The following is a 15332-nucleotide window of genomic DNA, read 5'->3' as shown; positions in this document are numbered from 1 at the left end:
TCCCGCATCAACCCTCTTTCCCCTCCAACCGGCCTCCTCCTAGGTACGGTCCCAAACACGAATCAGGCAATCGTTTCTTGCTTCCTGCTGAGAGCCTGTCACATTCTAGACAAATAGAACCGTAAGTATTTCATTAATTAGAATAGAATAGCGCAGTCCGGCGAACCCCCACCCCCACCAAAAGAAAGAGGTCTCTTCGGGGCCGACTGGCTGACGATCTCTAACATACCTATAGCACGTAGCTCACACATGACGATTCGATGACAACTCCGAGGGTGTGGTTGTTAGCTTGGGGTTAGACGTCCCGCAATCCTTCCGCCGAACACTACCGCGCACCTACATTATCACTCGACCTTCCATTCCGCCTCCTGCTAGCTTAAAATTGTCGGGGTGAACGAAGGCCTGCCTAGATTCACGGCGTATTTTCGTCTATTCTAGCGAAAAAATCAAAAATCGAAAATCTGCAAACCCTTAGATCGCCGGGAGGCAAAGCAAGGCCGCGATCTAGTCTGGTCCACGACTCCGTCTTTTCAAACAATGGATCAATTACCCTTAATGGCGGCCAACAGCTCGGCCGGAGGTTCTTGTCGATACCCCTTAGGGTTGTTCGACACCCACCTCCAGAGGTCCTCGCACGCCTTCTCCATGGGGATCTCTGTCTTCCAGTTCAACTCCTTGTTCGCCCGCGTCGGGTTCGCCGTCAGATCCAGCACATCGCCCTGTCGTCGCGGTACCACCTCGTACGGCAAGTTCCGGCCCACGACCTTGCTGAATGCATTGATGATCTCATACACTGTGCTGCCTCGTCCGGAACCCAGGTTCCATGCTTTGACGCCGGGTTTGTGCTCTCGGAGATAGTTTAGGGCAACTAAGTGGCCCCTGGCGAGGTCAACGACGTGGATGTAATCACGGATGGCGGTGCCGTCTCGGGACGGGTAGTCTATCTCGCATGGCCCAATTAGCTTCCCGGGGAATGAAAGAGGGGTTTAAAATTTTATTATTATTAAGAAAAGCTTGCTACTTACCGTCGCCAAAGACCAACAGCTTTGGCCGGTCGCCAGTTGCAACCTTGCCCAGTAACGGTAGCAGGTTATACGGGACGCCTTGCGGGTCCTCGCCCATAATACCGCTAGGATGAGCACCGCATGGGTTGAAATAGCGCAAGTTGGCACCGTTCCATTGCTCAAACGGCTGGCCTGCCTTCTCGAGGTTCTGACGCTGCGCAGTGATGAAGTCCTCGATGATGTTCTCGACTATGGCCTTGGTCCGGCCGTACGTGTTCGTCGGGCCGATGGGGCAATGCTCGGGGATGGGAATCATGTTCTCGAAGCGCGTGGCATCTCCGTACACAGTCGCGGAGGAGGAAAAGACGATGTTGGTGACATTGTGCTTCTTCATCGCGCCCAGGAGGGAAATGGTACCACCGACGTTCACGCGGTAGTACTCGAGGGGGATCTCGCCAGATTCACCGACAGCCTGGCACCAAGGTCAGCGATTCCGCAAGACGACGGGCGGCAACGGGAGGGGCTAACCTTGAGGGCGGCGAAGTGAATGACGCTGTCGATGCCTGGGTGTGCGGCAAAGACCTTCTCGAGGCCTTCATTGTCGGTCAGGTCGACCTTGTGGAAGGTCGGGCGCTTGCCGCAGATGAGCTCGATGCGATCAAGAGCCACCTCGGACGAGTTGTACAGGTTGTCGACGATGATGACCTCGTAGCCATGCTGGAGGAGGGCGAGCGAGGTGAAGGATCCGATGTATCCCGTGCCACTACGCGCGCGAGTCAGCAGCCTTGGAATCAGACGTCTTCGGCTTCGTTTCCTGCTCTTTTTGCTTTCGCGCATCCCGCTGTCGGATGGCCCTCTCTCTTGGTCTATGCTGGCGAAATGCACAGGGGGGCAGAGCTAGCGGGATTGGTCACGGACATCAATCGATAACAAGACAACGTACCCGGTGATCAGAACAGTTCCTACAGCCATGGTTAAGACTTGAGGGGGACCAATTGGTATGCGGGGAAGGATTCGAGAGAAGGGTTTGAGAGTCGAGCCGTGGTGATGGAGAGGATCCGTCCGATGTTGGTGGGCGTGTTTCGGGGGAGGGGGGGTTAAGTTATTGCGGTCAAGACGGTAGGTAGCGAGTAGCGAACAACAAGAAAAGTGATCTTCATTTTAAAATCGGACGAAATTGGAGGGGTCGCAAAATTGCCCCTCTCGTCAGCTCTCCGTATCCTAGCTAGAGCGTGGTTGTCACAGTGCACAGACGTTGTCTCTGCACGGTGTCGAGGCCAGGGCCGTGACGACAAGGTAATTTGCCGATCGGGCAGGCACACCTTCAGGTTAAGATCAGGTACCTCAGGTACCTCGCATAGCCGATTACGCCCAAAACGATATTGGTTCATATTGCCGCGTAAGAGGTACCTAAGCTGGAGTGTCTTAGAGGCACCTAACCCAATTACCTCTGTCAATCTCAAGTACCTGTCTCCTATTGAGGTACCAGGTAGGTACATTCAATGGACATCCTGGCTTGCGTATTTTACAACTGCCTTGACCTATCCATGTAAAGAGGCATTGAGCGCCTACCTTGGGTACTCATATAGACGAACAAGCTACCGCCGATACTCAATTCATACTATACAGAGGTATGCACGTATTTCCTGATCGTGGGTACTGGCTTAGCCATGGGTAGGCTTCCAGCACACACACACACACACACACACAGAGAGAGAGAGAGAGAGAGAGAGAGAGAGGGAGAGAATATATGCACACTTATAAGCATATATGTCTTCGAATAAGCAGTGCTCGGTCCAATAGAGGTATCCCGACGAAGCTGCAGGTACGCGCCAATAGGTGAGGGTAGGCAGCTCCCTTATGGTGACTGAGGTCGGAATCACTTATAGGTATGCGCCACTGCTCTAAGAGCTGTGAGAGGTACCTAAGTAGGTACCATACCGGGAGGGGGGGGTCTACGGACAGTATGTCAGCAATAGAGTCGGGGTACGGACACGGTAACTAAATCTGGTAAGGGTTACCTATTCTTTCGAAAGAGCTAAAAGAATTACAGCAAGGGTCGCGGTACCGACCTTATTACCTTCCCTTCTTATAATTTCAGGATGGTTTTTATAACTACGTAGGAACTAATGTCCAGACGGATATGACAATGTCCAGACGGATATAATGTCTATATATTCCATAGGTACCTACCTACCTACCTACCTACCTACCTACCTACCTACCTACCTACCTATCTATCCACCTAGACCTACCTGTTGTCTTCATCTTTTTTCTACAAACACCATGATCTATTACCCATCTACGAACCTATCTGCGAACCTATCTTCGAACCTATCTGTGAACCTATCTACGAACCTATCTGCGAACCTATCTACGAACCTATCTGCGAACCTGTGGGAGCTAGTTCAGACGCGTGGAATCTATCTATCTATCTTTGAACCTATCTTCGAACCTATCTGCGAACCTGTGGGAGCTAGTTCAGACGCGTGGAATCTATCTATCTATCTTCGAACCTATCTGCGAACCTGTGGGAGCTAGTTCAGACGCGTGGAATCTATCTATCTATCTTCGAACCTATCTTCGAACCTATCTGCGAACCTGTGGGAGCTAGTTCAGACGCGTGGAATCTATCTATCTATCTGCGAACCTATCTTAGAACCTATCTGCGAACCTATCTGCGAACCTGTGGGAGCCAGTTCGCGCGTAGAATCTATCTATCTTCGAACCTATCTTAGAACCTATCTGCGAACCTATCTGCGAACCTATCTGCGAACCTGTGGGAGCCAGTTCGCGCGTAAAATCTATCTATCTACGAACCTATCTGCGAACCTATGGGAGCTAGTTCGCGCGCGTGGAATCTATCTACCTATCTTCGAACCTATGGGAGCTAGTTCGTACGCGTGGAATCTATCTATCTTCGAACCTATGGAAGAGAGGTAGGAGGTAGGTAACAGACGTAAAAGATACAAAGGTACAAAGGTACGTACTTAGTAACCTAGAGGTAACCGGGTAATCCTATGGAATGTACCTTTTTTTAAAATAAAGACATTATATCCGGATGGTAACTATGTCGGGAAATGGTAATAATGTCAGCCTAGAGTTTAACTCCTTCTTATCACGAGGTAGACACTATGTCCAGTCATAGAAAGGGTTGCTGACATAGTGTCAATAGACCCCCCCCTCCCTGTATGGTACCTACCTGGCCTGCCTTGGGTACCTCTTAATAAAGCTACCCTCCATAGGTTATTTAGGTACCTAGGTACCTAGGTACGTGGTAGCCGGGGTAGCGGGGTTCGGTCCCTGGCGCGCTGGTACCTGCCAGAACATTGCGACGTGTGGCGTCGCGCGTGGCCTGTGGCGGTGTGCGCGTCTCGCCCCGACCGGGTCCCTTCTTGCTTGCCTGCTCTTCCTCTCCTTCATTGTGTCCAACGACGCCTCTGGCTATCGATTGGATCCTGGAACCAGCCAACACTGCCCAGGAGGCACGCGACGCGACTGACCGGACGAGATGAGCCGAGACGCATTCTTGGAGCCTCCTCTCAACCCCGGGCAGATTTGATTAGCGCGAACGAGGCTACGGTTCTCACGGTCCATTCCAGTCCCTCCTTTGATAAGCCCCCCCCCGATCTACCGGCCTGCGAGCGAACCAAGACAGACAAAGGGCTGCCCGGCCATTCACCATTGTCCACCCATGTCCCAGGCCGCCTTCGGAAAATACCAGTCGAGCCGCAGCTCTCCTCGACCACTCCGGCTGGTACCTTTATGCATCCCAGAGGAAACCCACATGTGTTGCCGGACCCGGTAAGGCTCCCGCATGTGTCTACCGTCGCGACTCGCAACAAAGCCTGTCACCAGCTTCGCGTCTGGACGCTTTCAGCTTCGCGGCGCTCGAATAAGACGTCTTAGGCACCGTGGCTGGACCCTGACAGAAACCATTCATTTACCCATCAAATCGTCGACGCCATACCCTTCCCGCTCCATCACATCGCCATCTCCTCGCGACTCAACCCCCTCGCTCACCTACTTCTTCTTCTTCGCAGACGAGAGAACGGCACCAGATAGGAATCACCTACCTTTCCGCTTAGCATCTCGCGCGAGCTGGTCGCCGGTGCGATTTCCATTTTTCAAGCCCGGCGTCATAATCCACAGGTGCGTGCTTATCATTTTCCTCGCATCTCGACAACCGTGCCAAGCATCCCATCGGTGACCCCATTTCAGATGCCACCCATGGGATGAATCCTCGTCTATCTTTTAACTTCATGGCTCTCTATTGCCTCTCATCCTACCCGACTTTCACATCCCATCGTTCGCTAACGGCGCTCGGCAGGCTTGTATTTACTATTGTGAACATTCGTTTGGCTCTCCCGGGATTGCATTCATTATGACGGTCAGACGCAGTACCAGGGACAAAAGCCGTGCACTCGGTACCGGTAGCGCAAGCGGCGGAGGCAGTACCCGCGGCACGCCTACTTCCGCACAGAGGGTCGCTTATCACGAGCCACCAACTGCAGATCTTCCCGGCCTGTTTCCGGTACATGACGGATCATACGGTATCAACACGCATGTGAATCTTGACCCCGTCAAAAGTCGGCGGCGCGGTCAAACGGCCAAGTCTGGATTTGTCAATGAAGAGGAGGAGGACAGGCGTTTCGTCAGACAGGTCGGACGGAGGAGTAGGCGCCACGGCATGGAGGATAACCTGAGAAGGGTCGTCCAGGAGACCGTTGAGGAAGCAGAGAGAGACGAGGACAATGAAAACCCGGAAGAACCCCATCGCCAACCCGGAACGGCTAGAGGAGAGCCGGGCAGACGACATCGGCCGCAAGTCTCCAAGACAGGACCTCCGCCTCCGTATGACGATCGTGGAAAGAGAGGGGAGCCGGAACGGCAAGAGGCAGGGGAAGAATACGAAGAGGAAGAGGAAGAAGACTATGAAGAGGAAGAGGAGGACTATGAAGAGGAGGATCAGGGAGGGCAAGGACAGGAGCAGGAAGAGAAAGACAACAAGGGAGACACCCAGGGCGGGGGCGACCGGATACCCGATGCTGACCTCATATACCAACCGATGGCACCACACATACCTACCTTGGGACAGCCTTATGAAGATCGTAACGACGACGGATCGAAACCGCCATATACGGCTGTCGAGTATAGCTCCCCGGATCCATATGCACTCATTCACAATAGCAATCCGACTGGGCCATCCTTAACGAAGCGCCGATTCTATGGTCTGCCTATTGGACAAGGTTCCTCAACCTCTAAGGATCCAGACGTTTACAGGAGGGGCTATAGCTACGAAAGCTCACTATATCGTGAAGCAACTGTTCGAACGCCCAGTCCCACACAAGATATGGGCCGCCGAGCACCCGCACCCGTTCCGCCAGCAACGAGCGGCCCAATGGGAGACACTGATGACATCTGGGATTGGGAGGCTGAAGAAGGTGATACCGGCTCGGCGGCAATCGGTAGTAAAGAGGCGCCCGGTCTTCCGGAAGCGCTCGACCCCAAATCCCCCAAACCCGCGGGTCTTGATATTTCGTCGCTGAGCCTCACCGAAGAGGAGTCGAAGATGATGCAGAGGGTACTCGGCCAAGTTCATGCATCACCCGGCCAGACTCCCCACCAAATTGTTTCCCTAGACCATCTGACACTCGAGGAGAATCGGGCGGCGAGATCATTGATCCGGGATATGGGCAGAGACAAGGATACGGTAAAGAGAATCGTCGACGAGTTGGACAAGGCAGCCGCCAAACGGCTCTCAGCCCACCCCGCGCCATCCAGTCTATTTGGCCCGCCACCTAATAAGTCTAGGACCTATCCCCACGGTAAACAGCCGGTGGACAGCAGCTCCAGCGCTCCCGGCGCCCCCGGTAATCTGACCCCCGTCGTCGACAGAACCAACCAACCACCCCGTCGACCCACAGACGATGCGGCCATCGGAAAGAGCTCAACTTCCGGCCAATCGACCAGCCAGGTAAAGCCCGACGTCAAGAAATCCACTGTCCAGGCTGCACCACAGCCGCCGCCACCGCCGCCATCGCTGCCGCCTAAAACACGGGGGCCGAAAGCGACAGTTATTAGTCGAGTCAAATCCATGTCTCGATCCTTGATTCGAGCTCTACGGGACCTAAATATCGGTGGCGTCCCAAGACTGATATTCGTGTTCCTTAGCATCCTAACTGCAGCCTGGTTGCTTCTGACCTTGCTCAATGGCGTGTCCATGCCAGTGAGGGATGACTTTTTCTCCGGCGTCGAACCCTCCCGCTTCGGATGGAACAGCATCAAGAATCTCATCCCATCTAGAATTAAAAGTCCATTCAATGACTTGAGCCCCCCTCGCTCAGCAGAAGACTGCTGTGGCGGCCTCTCGAACACGCTTCAAGGTCACAAGTCGGCAATAGCCAATCTCAAGAGATCCGATGACGAGTTGTCGAAGCTTATGCAGGACCTGAATCGGAGGATTCCCGCAAAGGTCTTTGTCGAATTAGACAAACGGGGCAAGCCTAAGATATCAGAGGACTTTTGGCACGCGCTGAGGGATTTGATCCGAGAGGATGACATAATTCTCACACTGGAAAATGTCCAGAGAGAGGATCCAAAAATATCAGACGCACATTGGCATGCAATTCAGACCCGTCTAGAACAGGATAGGTATTACACCCTGCCAAAAGAAGGGACTGGTAAGACCAAAGTCTCGCCAGAGGAGTTGGATCACGATATAGACAATAGAATATCACGGTCATGGCAGAACTGGCTAGACCAAAACGAGGGCTTACTGAAGGAAATGGTCGCTGGCACAGCTATTACCAAGCATGAGTTTATGAAGCTATTCCAGGACCAAATCCAGGTACACCGGGAAGAGATCCGGAGGGAGTTTGCAGACCTAGAGAATCGAGTGCAAGACCTTGCAGACACACTCTCGGGCCTCCGCGACTCGGCGCCGCCGGCGGGAATGACAGCAGAGGAGGTGCAGAGTCTCACCGATGCCGCGATCAAGAAGGCCTTGCAGCACGCAGTATTCGACGCCGTTGCTTCTGGGGGGGTGCATAGCCACACCAACGATGTGCTCAACAACGCGGTCAACTTCTTCTCCCCTGCCTCCGGTGCAACCATCGATCCCGACCGTACCTCGGAGACCTGGAGGCCGGCAAAGCCCGAGTTCCGGGCCGACGACTGGTTCCGTAAGACTGCCTACCCACCCCTACCTCCTCTGGCGGCCCTGATGCCTTGGGATGACGAGAGCGAGTGTTTCTGCGCGGGATCCGGTGGTAAGGCCCCAGGAGGTGGTTTAAATGCCCTCGCGGTGCTGCTGAGCTACCCCATCATCCCGCAGCACCTTGCGGTTGATCACCTGCTTCCGGGGGCGACGCTGGACCCCGGCGCGATGCCGCGGGATATCGAGGTGTGGATCGAGATCGACGACCTGACGCTGCGGGCCGAGGTCCTCGTCTTCTCGGCCAACAGCTTCCCAGACACGCCCCGCGAGACGGCGCTGAACGAGGCCTTCGTGAAGGTGGGCCACTTCACGTACGAGGCCCGGAACTACGGCGACGGCGTCCAGGTATTCAAGCTGAGCGACGAGCTGACGCGCCTCGGCGCCAGCACGTCCAAGATCGTCGTGCGCGCCGTCAGCAACTACGGCGCCGACCACACGTGCTTCTACCGCCTGCGCATGTTCGGCCAGCTGGTCGAGGGCCCGGACGTCGTGAGACACGAGGTCCCGCCGCCCCGTCCAAGGAGCTGGTGGTCGCGACTACGAAATGCACGCTTCCGGGCCACAGACTAGAGCAAGCCTTCCCCCCCCCCCCCCCCTTCTGGCTGAAGCGCGATCCCCCAGGTCTGCCAGGCAGTCGGGCGGAGAGCTGCTCGCGAGTATGTATGTAGTACACGTAACACCGCCCCCGCCACTCCTCCTCGCCTCGCTACCGTATCAAGGCGCCTCCGGGGCGGCGCCCGGGCGAGAACGCGCGCGTCCGCATGTATCCATCGTCACCGCAGTCGTCTTTTCTCTCATCCGCTCTCTCTCGTCCCCCACCCGCGCGCGGAGGGACAGACGAAAGGGGCGAACGGAGTTCGGGGTTTAAGAGGGTTCTTTTTTTTGTTTCTTTGTGTGTGCGTTTCCGCTTGTTTCCTTTTCTCTCCCCGTCTGTGCTCATGCATACACCGGTCGAGCCACCGCCGCGGAAGGAGAACAAGGCCGCGGGTGGTGGTAGAGGAGGGGGAGAGACTGGGGGGGGGGGGCCGGAATGGCGGGAGTCGGGACCGCAGGGGCACGGATGATACCACGTTCCGGAGTGTTGTCGTCGGTTAGAACTAGCCTTGGATTGCTTCGACGGTTTTTTGCTAATACGTGCTACACCTACATACGTACATGCCTTGCTTCCCGCCTCAACGTGACGTAGATGCCCAAACGCGTCGCGCCTCGCTTCTTGGCCCCGAGCATGGCCGCCTAGCGCAACTCGCTGGCCGACGATGCGACGTAGTGGTAGTAGTAGTATCGCATAGGACGGAGCGAGATACCAGGCGGTCTACAGCGGGTCGGGCAGATAAACAGGAACGCGAGCGGAACGCTACGCGAGACCCTCCTTCCCCGACGGGGCCATCGTACACCCGTCATCTTCGCCGCCGCGGAGTTCCTTCGCGCAGCGTAGAGTGTGTGTGTATAGCTCTATATATTGATTACCCATGCGAATGCGTCTTCTCTATACCTATGCTAGTAGCTGCCCGGCCGTCGCCTCATGCGTGCGTCGCGTCGAGAGAGTCTTCGCTGGTCCGACGGGGCGGGTCGGATGCGCTCCTGCTGATCTGCCGCCGCCCGGCGATCGTGGTTTGCCACGGCTGCCCTTCGTCACTTTACAGGCCCCCATACAGTAAGTACACTGTGGGCACGTCTCTCCCCACGAGACAAATATCCTCGTGTATTTCGGGAGGATGGTGGAGTGCGCAGGGGTTTTTTTTTTTCCCCAGCCCCTTTCCATTTGGCTCCCGCATCGGCCCATACCTGCCTACCTCAATCGCGGCGGCGCTGGGACAGAGAAATACCGTTGCACAACCCTCTCCCCTGCACCTTTCCTTCTAACCGTCCTTCGCACCCCTTCGCTTAACTTCCCCCCGAACGAGAAGACAACAACCTGCTGTGGAGATACCAGAGGGGGGGCCGACCGCACTATCGGTCACGGCCTAATCGCTCTTCCCTGTCCTCCAGTAGCTCGTATGCGGGGCGGAAAGGTTGCCCGTCGGCGTCCTGGTTCGCGCCCCGGCCGCGCCGCAGCGCCGGGTTCGGGTGCGTGTCGTCGGTACCACCTAGTGACGTGTACCCTTTGTCGTAGAGCGAGCAGTAAGGGATTCTCAACGCGCGGATGAACTGCACGCGAGTAACCTATCAGTCGTTACGTTCGGGGAACGGGAGAAAAAGAACTTACCGCCCAGACCTCGCGGTAGTGCCAGTCGATGACAGGGTGGATACGCATGAAGGAGGGCCAGTCGCTGTCAGTCTCGTCGAAGAAGGTGAGTTGGGCGCCGTGCGGGTCGGTTCGGCGGGTGCCGACGAAGACGGCTCGGATGCTAGCGTGCTCGCGTAGGTAGCTGGTCAGCGCGGGCTTCATAGCCTCGGACGACGTCGTCAGATCGAGGTGGTAGGTGGAGGATGTCTCCTCCACAAAGGCGTCGACCTCAGCGAACGGGAGCGGTGGCTGGATATACAGCGCCTGCAGGCGGCGTGGGAAGGGGTGTGATGCGGCTGCGCTGTGGGTATGGGAGGCGGAGGCGGGCAACGAGGATTTGAGAGAGGAGGAGGAGGAGAGAGAGGCGAGTATCAGGATCAGAAGTACAAGGCAGTCCTTGCCGCCGTTATATGAGAGCGAGAGCTCCTCTGGTCTGTTTCGGTAGTGTCTTGTCAGCACCGACTCCGTCATATTTGCTCCCTTATCACTCTTCTCCGCGACCCCCCAGTGTCCTGCCACACACATATATACCCGCAATATTTATTTTTATATACCTATATAACTGTGGCATCCTGGCAAATGCCGCCCCAAAAGGGAGAAGCGAAGGATAATAAGGCAAGTATGAAACACTAGACAGGTCACACACCTATATCGCTGTAGAGCCTCCTCGATGACGCCTAGAGAAACGACCACTTGGCTCTTGACCGACTTCAACAACGGATCGCTAGTAGGCGTGTTCAGAAAGTTGTCGACCCTGGTCTTGAGCTGCCGGCACAAAACCTCAAGCTCGTTGTTGTGCGTGGTGCCGTTGGTTATGACGGGAGTCTCCACATCGATTGTCCGTAGGCGGGACGAGTCTGCTTCGAGCCCCGGCATGGTGGCTGTCTGAGTGTTGCTTGTTCTCTCTCTATTTCTATTTATTTCTCTCTGGCTGCTCGGGGCTATTTGCCTCTCTGCTCTGGTGGTCTGGCCGCTTTCGATTGCGCCGGTCGTTTCCTCGAGACACTTATCCGTGGCCTAGGAAGTAGATGGGAGAGGGTGGCGGGATGCTATAGCGCGGCGCCGCTTGCACCGTACTGTTCTACCCGGCGCTGTATATACTATTTTCGTCTCAGGATAGGCCTACGGAGTACAAGGTGCCATGCTTCGCCCGAGATCAGTCGGTGGGGGGGCGCGGGCGCAAAGGAGGGATGATGAATGCTGAAGAAAGGGGGGCGGAAGGACGGGTCAGCATATGAATTCGTGGCAGGATAAAAGTAAGCAGTTGTGTTGATCAATCGGCCGATCGTCTGCGAGTTCTCGGGTATGAGTAAGACGGCGGGATCTGGTCGGCTCTTTGTGTCTACCGATCCTGCTGGGCCTGATGTAGGTATGCGCCAGGAAGGTGAGGCTAGGCACCTAGTCGAGGAAGATGGTGTCGGAGTTCAGGCTCGGTTGGGCTGGGCGGTGTGGCGGGCGAGAGCAAGACGGGGAGAGAGGGAGAGGAGAGGTGGTGAGGATGTGAGGATGTGAGGACGTGAGGATGCAACCGGCGAAGGCATCCCGGAAGTCCCTCTGAGAAATGCCCGCGGTCGCAACCCCTTCATTCATCCCCTTCGCTTCCCTTCCATCGCCAGCTTGTACAGTAAGAAAACATGTGGGGCCGCCAGTACATCTCTGCCAGGTACTGCAAAGCCCGTCGTCGTGCTAAGCGACGGGCAACAGGTACACGCATCCCAGGTACCCCATGGACCCTTTCGCGCGTGTCAAGTACCCGCCCCACCCGAGCGGAAGAAGGAGGGGCAGCAATTTGTTGCATAACAACCCCACTATGCCTACAGGGCAGTACTGGGCATAAGAATAACCCGCCGTAAACGGAGGGCCTATGTACCTGCGCCTGTCTGCATACTACCGTGTATGCAATATATATATACACAATATATCACAACACCATCACTCGTCCAACAGGCCGGCTGCCAATGCCTCGTAACCCTCCAGTGTGTCGGGTGCGTCAGCCACCTCGATGACCTTGCCCTGACCCCTACCTTTCCTGCCCTTATTTCTCCTCGCGCCTCTCGCCTCCTCCTCATCCGCCTCCGAGTCGTCCTCGAACCATTTCTTCGCCCTCTTCGCCGGACGTCTCTCTTCCCTCTCTTCCTCGTCGCTGTCGGTGCCCTCTCCCGCCATCGGCAGCGAGGCCATGAGGGCGAGGGGATCTTCTCCCTCGCCGTCGTCTGTCGCAAGTCTAGGCATCCGGGAGCCCGTTCCCGTCTCCCTCTCCATTGCTTCTCGCGCCTTTCGTTTCTCCTTCTTCTCCCGACGCCTTTCCTTGGCGTGCAGTTTATCGCTGATGTCGGCCTCCTTGACCTTGACCGTCTCGTCCTCGACGAACTTCTGCCGTTGAGCTTCCGCTGGCCCGGCCTGCCGGAATTCTTCTTCGTCCTGGATTTTGTACGGGTGGTGCGCGTTCCCTTCGTCGTCGAACACCACTTTGTCGCCCTTGCCCTTGAATTTAAGCATCTTCTTCTTAGATTTCAGCATCTTTTCTCTTCGCTTCGAGTCTACTACGAACGGCTCCTCGCCGCCGAGCCCGCTGACGATCTTGGCTCCTGGAGCTAGACCGTCGCCGGCCCCCACGTCTAACTCGTCGCCTTCTAGAACCCGCCTCACCGAGAGGAAATCTTGATCGTCGTTATCACTTTCCTCATTCGCCTCTTGGCCTTCCTCGCCAATCATCTTAGTGTAATGACTAGTCAGCACGTCTTGGTTTGTCCTTTCGAACATCCGATCGTATTTCGTCCGCACTTCGCCCTTCTTTCGCTTTCTCTTGGCATCGTCGGGCTCGGGCTCGGAGTCGCTAGAAAGGCCCGCTCGAGGTGCGTTCTTCAGCTTCTTGACATCCTCGCCTTTCTGAAACCGAATCTGCGGCGCCCCGGGCAATCCCAAGCTAGCAGCATAGGCATCTAGGTCCAACTTGTTCAGGTCGAAAACTTCTTTGTCTTTCTGCAAGTGGACGGAGCGAGTGTAACTGATGAATGCCTTTTGGCCGAGATACTTGAGATCTGGATTTTTGAAGCACATGTCCTGTATCTGGTTTTGTATGTTCTGCTTCTTCTTTTCCCGTATGCTGACCTTCTGTATGGGGACTTTCCGCTGCTCCAGTCGCATCAGCATCCCTTCTTCGCTCGGGTCCAGGAAGAGGACTGCCTTGCCGTCCCTCTCGTAGCGTGCCGTTCGTCCAACTCGGTGGATATAGGTGTCTGTGTCCTCGGGGCAATCCATCTGCACTACCCAGTCAACCGCGGGGAAGTCAACACCCCGTGCGACGACGTCGGTAGCGAAGAGACAAGAGTATTTGGCTGCAGAGAATCTCGAGGTGATTTCCAGCCGCGCCACCTGCTTCTGCCTGCCGTGTAGATGCAGAAGCGGGATGCCAGGCTGCAGATGGCGAAAGCTCTCGTAGATAAAACGGACCTGCTTCCCCGACGATAGAAACACGATCATCTTGCTTTTCAGGTTTGCCTTGATAAACCCGTACAGAGTCTCCGTCTTCTCCGGCAAGGGCGTTATGAGGTAGTGCTGCGCCAGCGTCGCCGGAGTAGCAGCGGCTGCGGCCTCGTGGACAGCGACGTATTCGGGGTCCTTGAGGCTCAACCTAGCTAGATCGGAGACTTTTTTGCTCTGCGTCGCGCTGAACAGCATCGTCTGTCGCGATGTCGGTAGATGCTCGACGAGCGCGTCTACGGCGGATTGGAACCCCATGTCCATGATACGGTCGGCTTCATCGAGGACCAGTATCTGCAAATTATCGACGTCGAAGCCGGCCGTCTGATCTAGGTGCTGCAGCATGCGGCCCGGAGTGCATACGAGAATATTCATCCTACCCAGCCGCTCGGCTTCCTCACGCAAGCTCTTGCCGCCGATAACCAAGCCAGCAGAGAAGGTATGGTGCCTGCCGATCTTGCGCAGGACCTCGAATATCTGCACGGCGAGCTCGCGCGTGGGCGAGATGATCAAAGCGCCCAGCCCGTCGTACTCGGTCCATTGCGCGCGGTAGAGTTTCTCGAGGACAGGGACGAGGAATGCGAGGGTCTTTCCAGAGCCGGTCTTTGCCGCGCCGAGAATGTCACGACCCTTTAAGCCGAGGGGGATAGCGCGAGCTTGGACGTCGGTCAGGGTTTCGAAATGCGACGCTTCGAGGCCGGAGGCGGTTGGCGCGGAGAGAGGCAGGGCGGAGAATTTTGTCACGTCCTGGGACTTGGGATCCTACGAAGGGAGTCCTGATAAGATCACCTGGCTCTTATCAAAAATAAGGACTCGATATCTTACAAACTCATCGACAGCGCCTTGAAGCTTCTGCAGGTTTTCCTGGTCCCGTTTTCTCTTCAGCGACTTCGGATTCTCCGTGGGTTTCGGTTGCTTTCGCGGGACACGGCTACCCGTGCGGTGGCCCGGGCGAGCCGCAGGCATGGCAAGCTTCGCTGGCAATGTGTCAGCTGGACGATGCCTGCACGCAGGTAGACGTAGGTGGAATGACGACGACTTGGAATCCGGGCGGATAGCAGACGGGATGGTGGATGGGCTCCCTAGCCCTGGTAAGAGGTCGCTAGGAAATTTTTAATTCGACCAAAAAAAGTTGAACTGGGCGAATTCTGCCAGGATGGTGGCTGTGCAGATACCGGTTGGCGTTTGACCGCTTTCCAGCCACTCGTACATAGCCTCCTCATTATACGCATGATCACTTATGCATTGCGTTCGGTACATACATAGGTACCTACCTACCTAGGTAGGTAGATACCTCTACCCAATACCTGTGTACATCCCCCGTCGGCTCTGGCACTTTTCACGATGGATACTTGTCGTCATTACCAGGCATCTGTGCATCCATATCCACTCTCTTCCC

The 15332-nt window shown here is 55.8% G+C and overlaps 5 protein-coding genes across 5 annotated transcripts; 2 read left to right on the top strand and 3 right to left on the bottom strand.

Annotated features, from left to right (window-relative positions):
• Positions 1-542: 542 nt before the first annotated feature.
• On the bottom strand, positions 543-1976 carry GGS23DRAFT_605902 (UDP-glucose 4-epimerase; the record flags this gene model as incomplete). Its single annotated transcript, XM_051519836.1, has 4 exons — positions 543-940; positions 1026-1476; positions 1533-1767; positions 1948-1976. The coding sequence occupies 4 exons, from the start codon at positions 1974-1976 to the stop codon at positions 543-545; spliced, it is 1113 nt and encodes a 370-aa protein (XP_051370687.1).
• Positions 1977-5212: 3236 nt separating this feature from the next.
• Positions 5213-8861, top strand: GGS23DRAFT_121215 (uncharacterized protein). Its single transcript, XM_051511085.1, has one exon. The coding sequence runs from the start codon at positions 5389-5391 to the stop codon at positions 8791-8793; it is 3405 nt and encodes a 1134-aa protein (XP_051370686.1). The 5' UTR covers positions 5213-5388; the 3' UTR covers positions 8794-8861.
• Positions 8862-9235: 374 nt separating this feature from the next.
• On the top strand, positions 9236-10241 carry GGS23DRAFT_121279 (uncharacterized protein). The gene has a single exon (XM_051511086.1). The coding sequence runs from the start codon at positions 9379-9381 to the stop codon at positions 10084-10086; it is 708 nt and encodes a 235-aa protein (XP_051370685.1). The 5' UTR covers positions 9236-9378; the 3' UTR covers positions 10087-10241.
• GGS23DRAFT_121212 (putative FAD synthetase) lies at positions 10130-11587 on the bottom strand. Its single transcript, XM_051511084.1, has 3 exons — positions 11097-11587; positions 10430-10883; positions 10130-10371 (listed from the first exon to the last, which is right to left on the bottom strand). The coding sequence occupies exons 1-3, from the start codon at positions 11324-11326 to the stop codon at positions 10174-10176; spliced, it is 882 nt and encodes a 293-aa protein (XP_051370684.1). The 5' UTR covers positions 11327-11587; the 3' UTR covers positions 10130-10173.
• Positions 11588-12037: 450 nt separating this feature from the next.
• GGS23DRAFT_574006 (DEAD-domain-containing protein) lies at positions 12038-15276 on the bottom strand. Its single transcript, XM_051516713.1, has 2 exons — positions 14759-15276; positions 12038-14695 (listed from the first exon to the last, which is right to left on the bottom strand). Exons 1-2 carry the CDS (start codon positions 14897-14899, stop codon positions 12383-12385), a joined length of 2454 nt encoding a protein of 817 aa, XP_051370683.1. The 5' UTR covers positions 14900-15276; the 3' UTR covers positions 12038-12382.
• Positions 15277-15332: the final 56 nt, after the last annotated feature.

The sequence above is a fragment of the Durotheca rogersii genome (genome assembly GCF_024521655.1).
Source record: "Durotheca rogersii strain YMJ 92031201 chromosome Unknown GGS23scaffold_15, whole genome shotgun sequence".
Classification (NCBI taxonomy): Eukaryota; Fungi; Ascomycota; class Sordariomycetes; order Xylariales; family Xylariaceae; genus Durotheca; species Durotheca rogersii.
The sequence above is the reverse complement of the archived record's forward strand: the minus strand, read 5'-3'. Positions and strand labels throughout refer to the sequence as shown.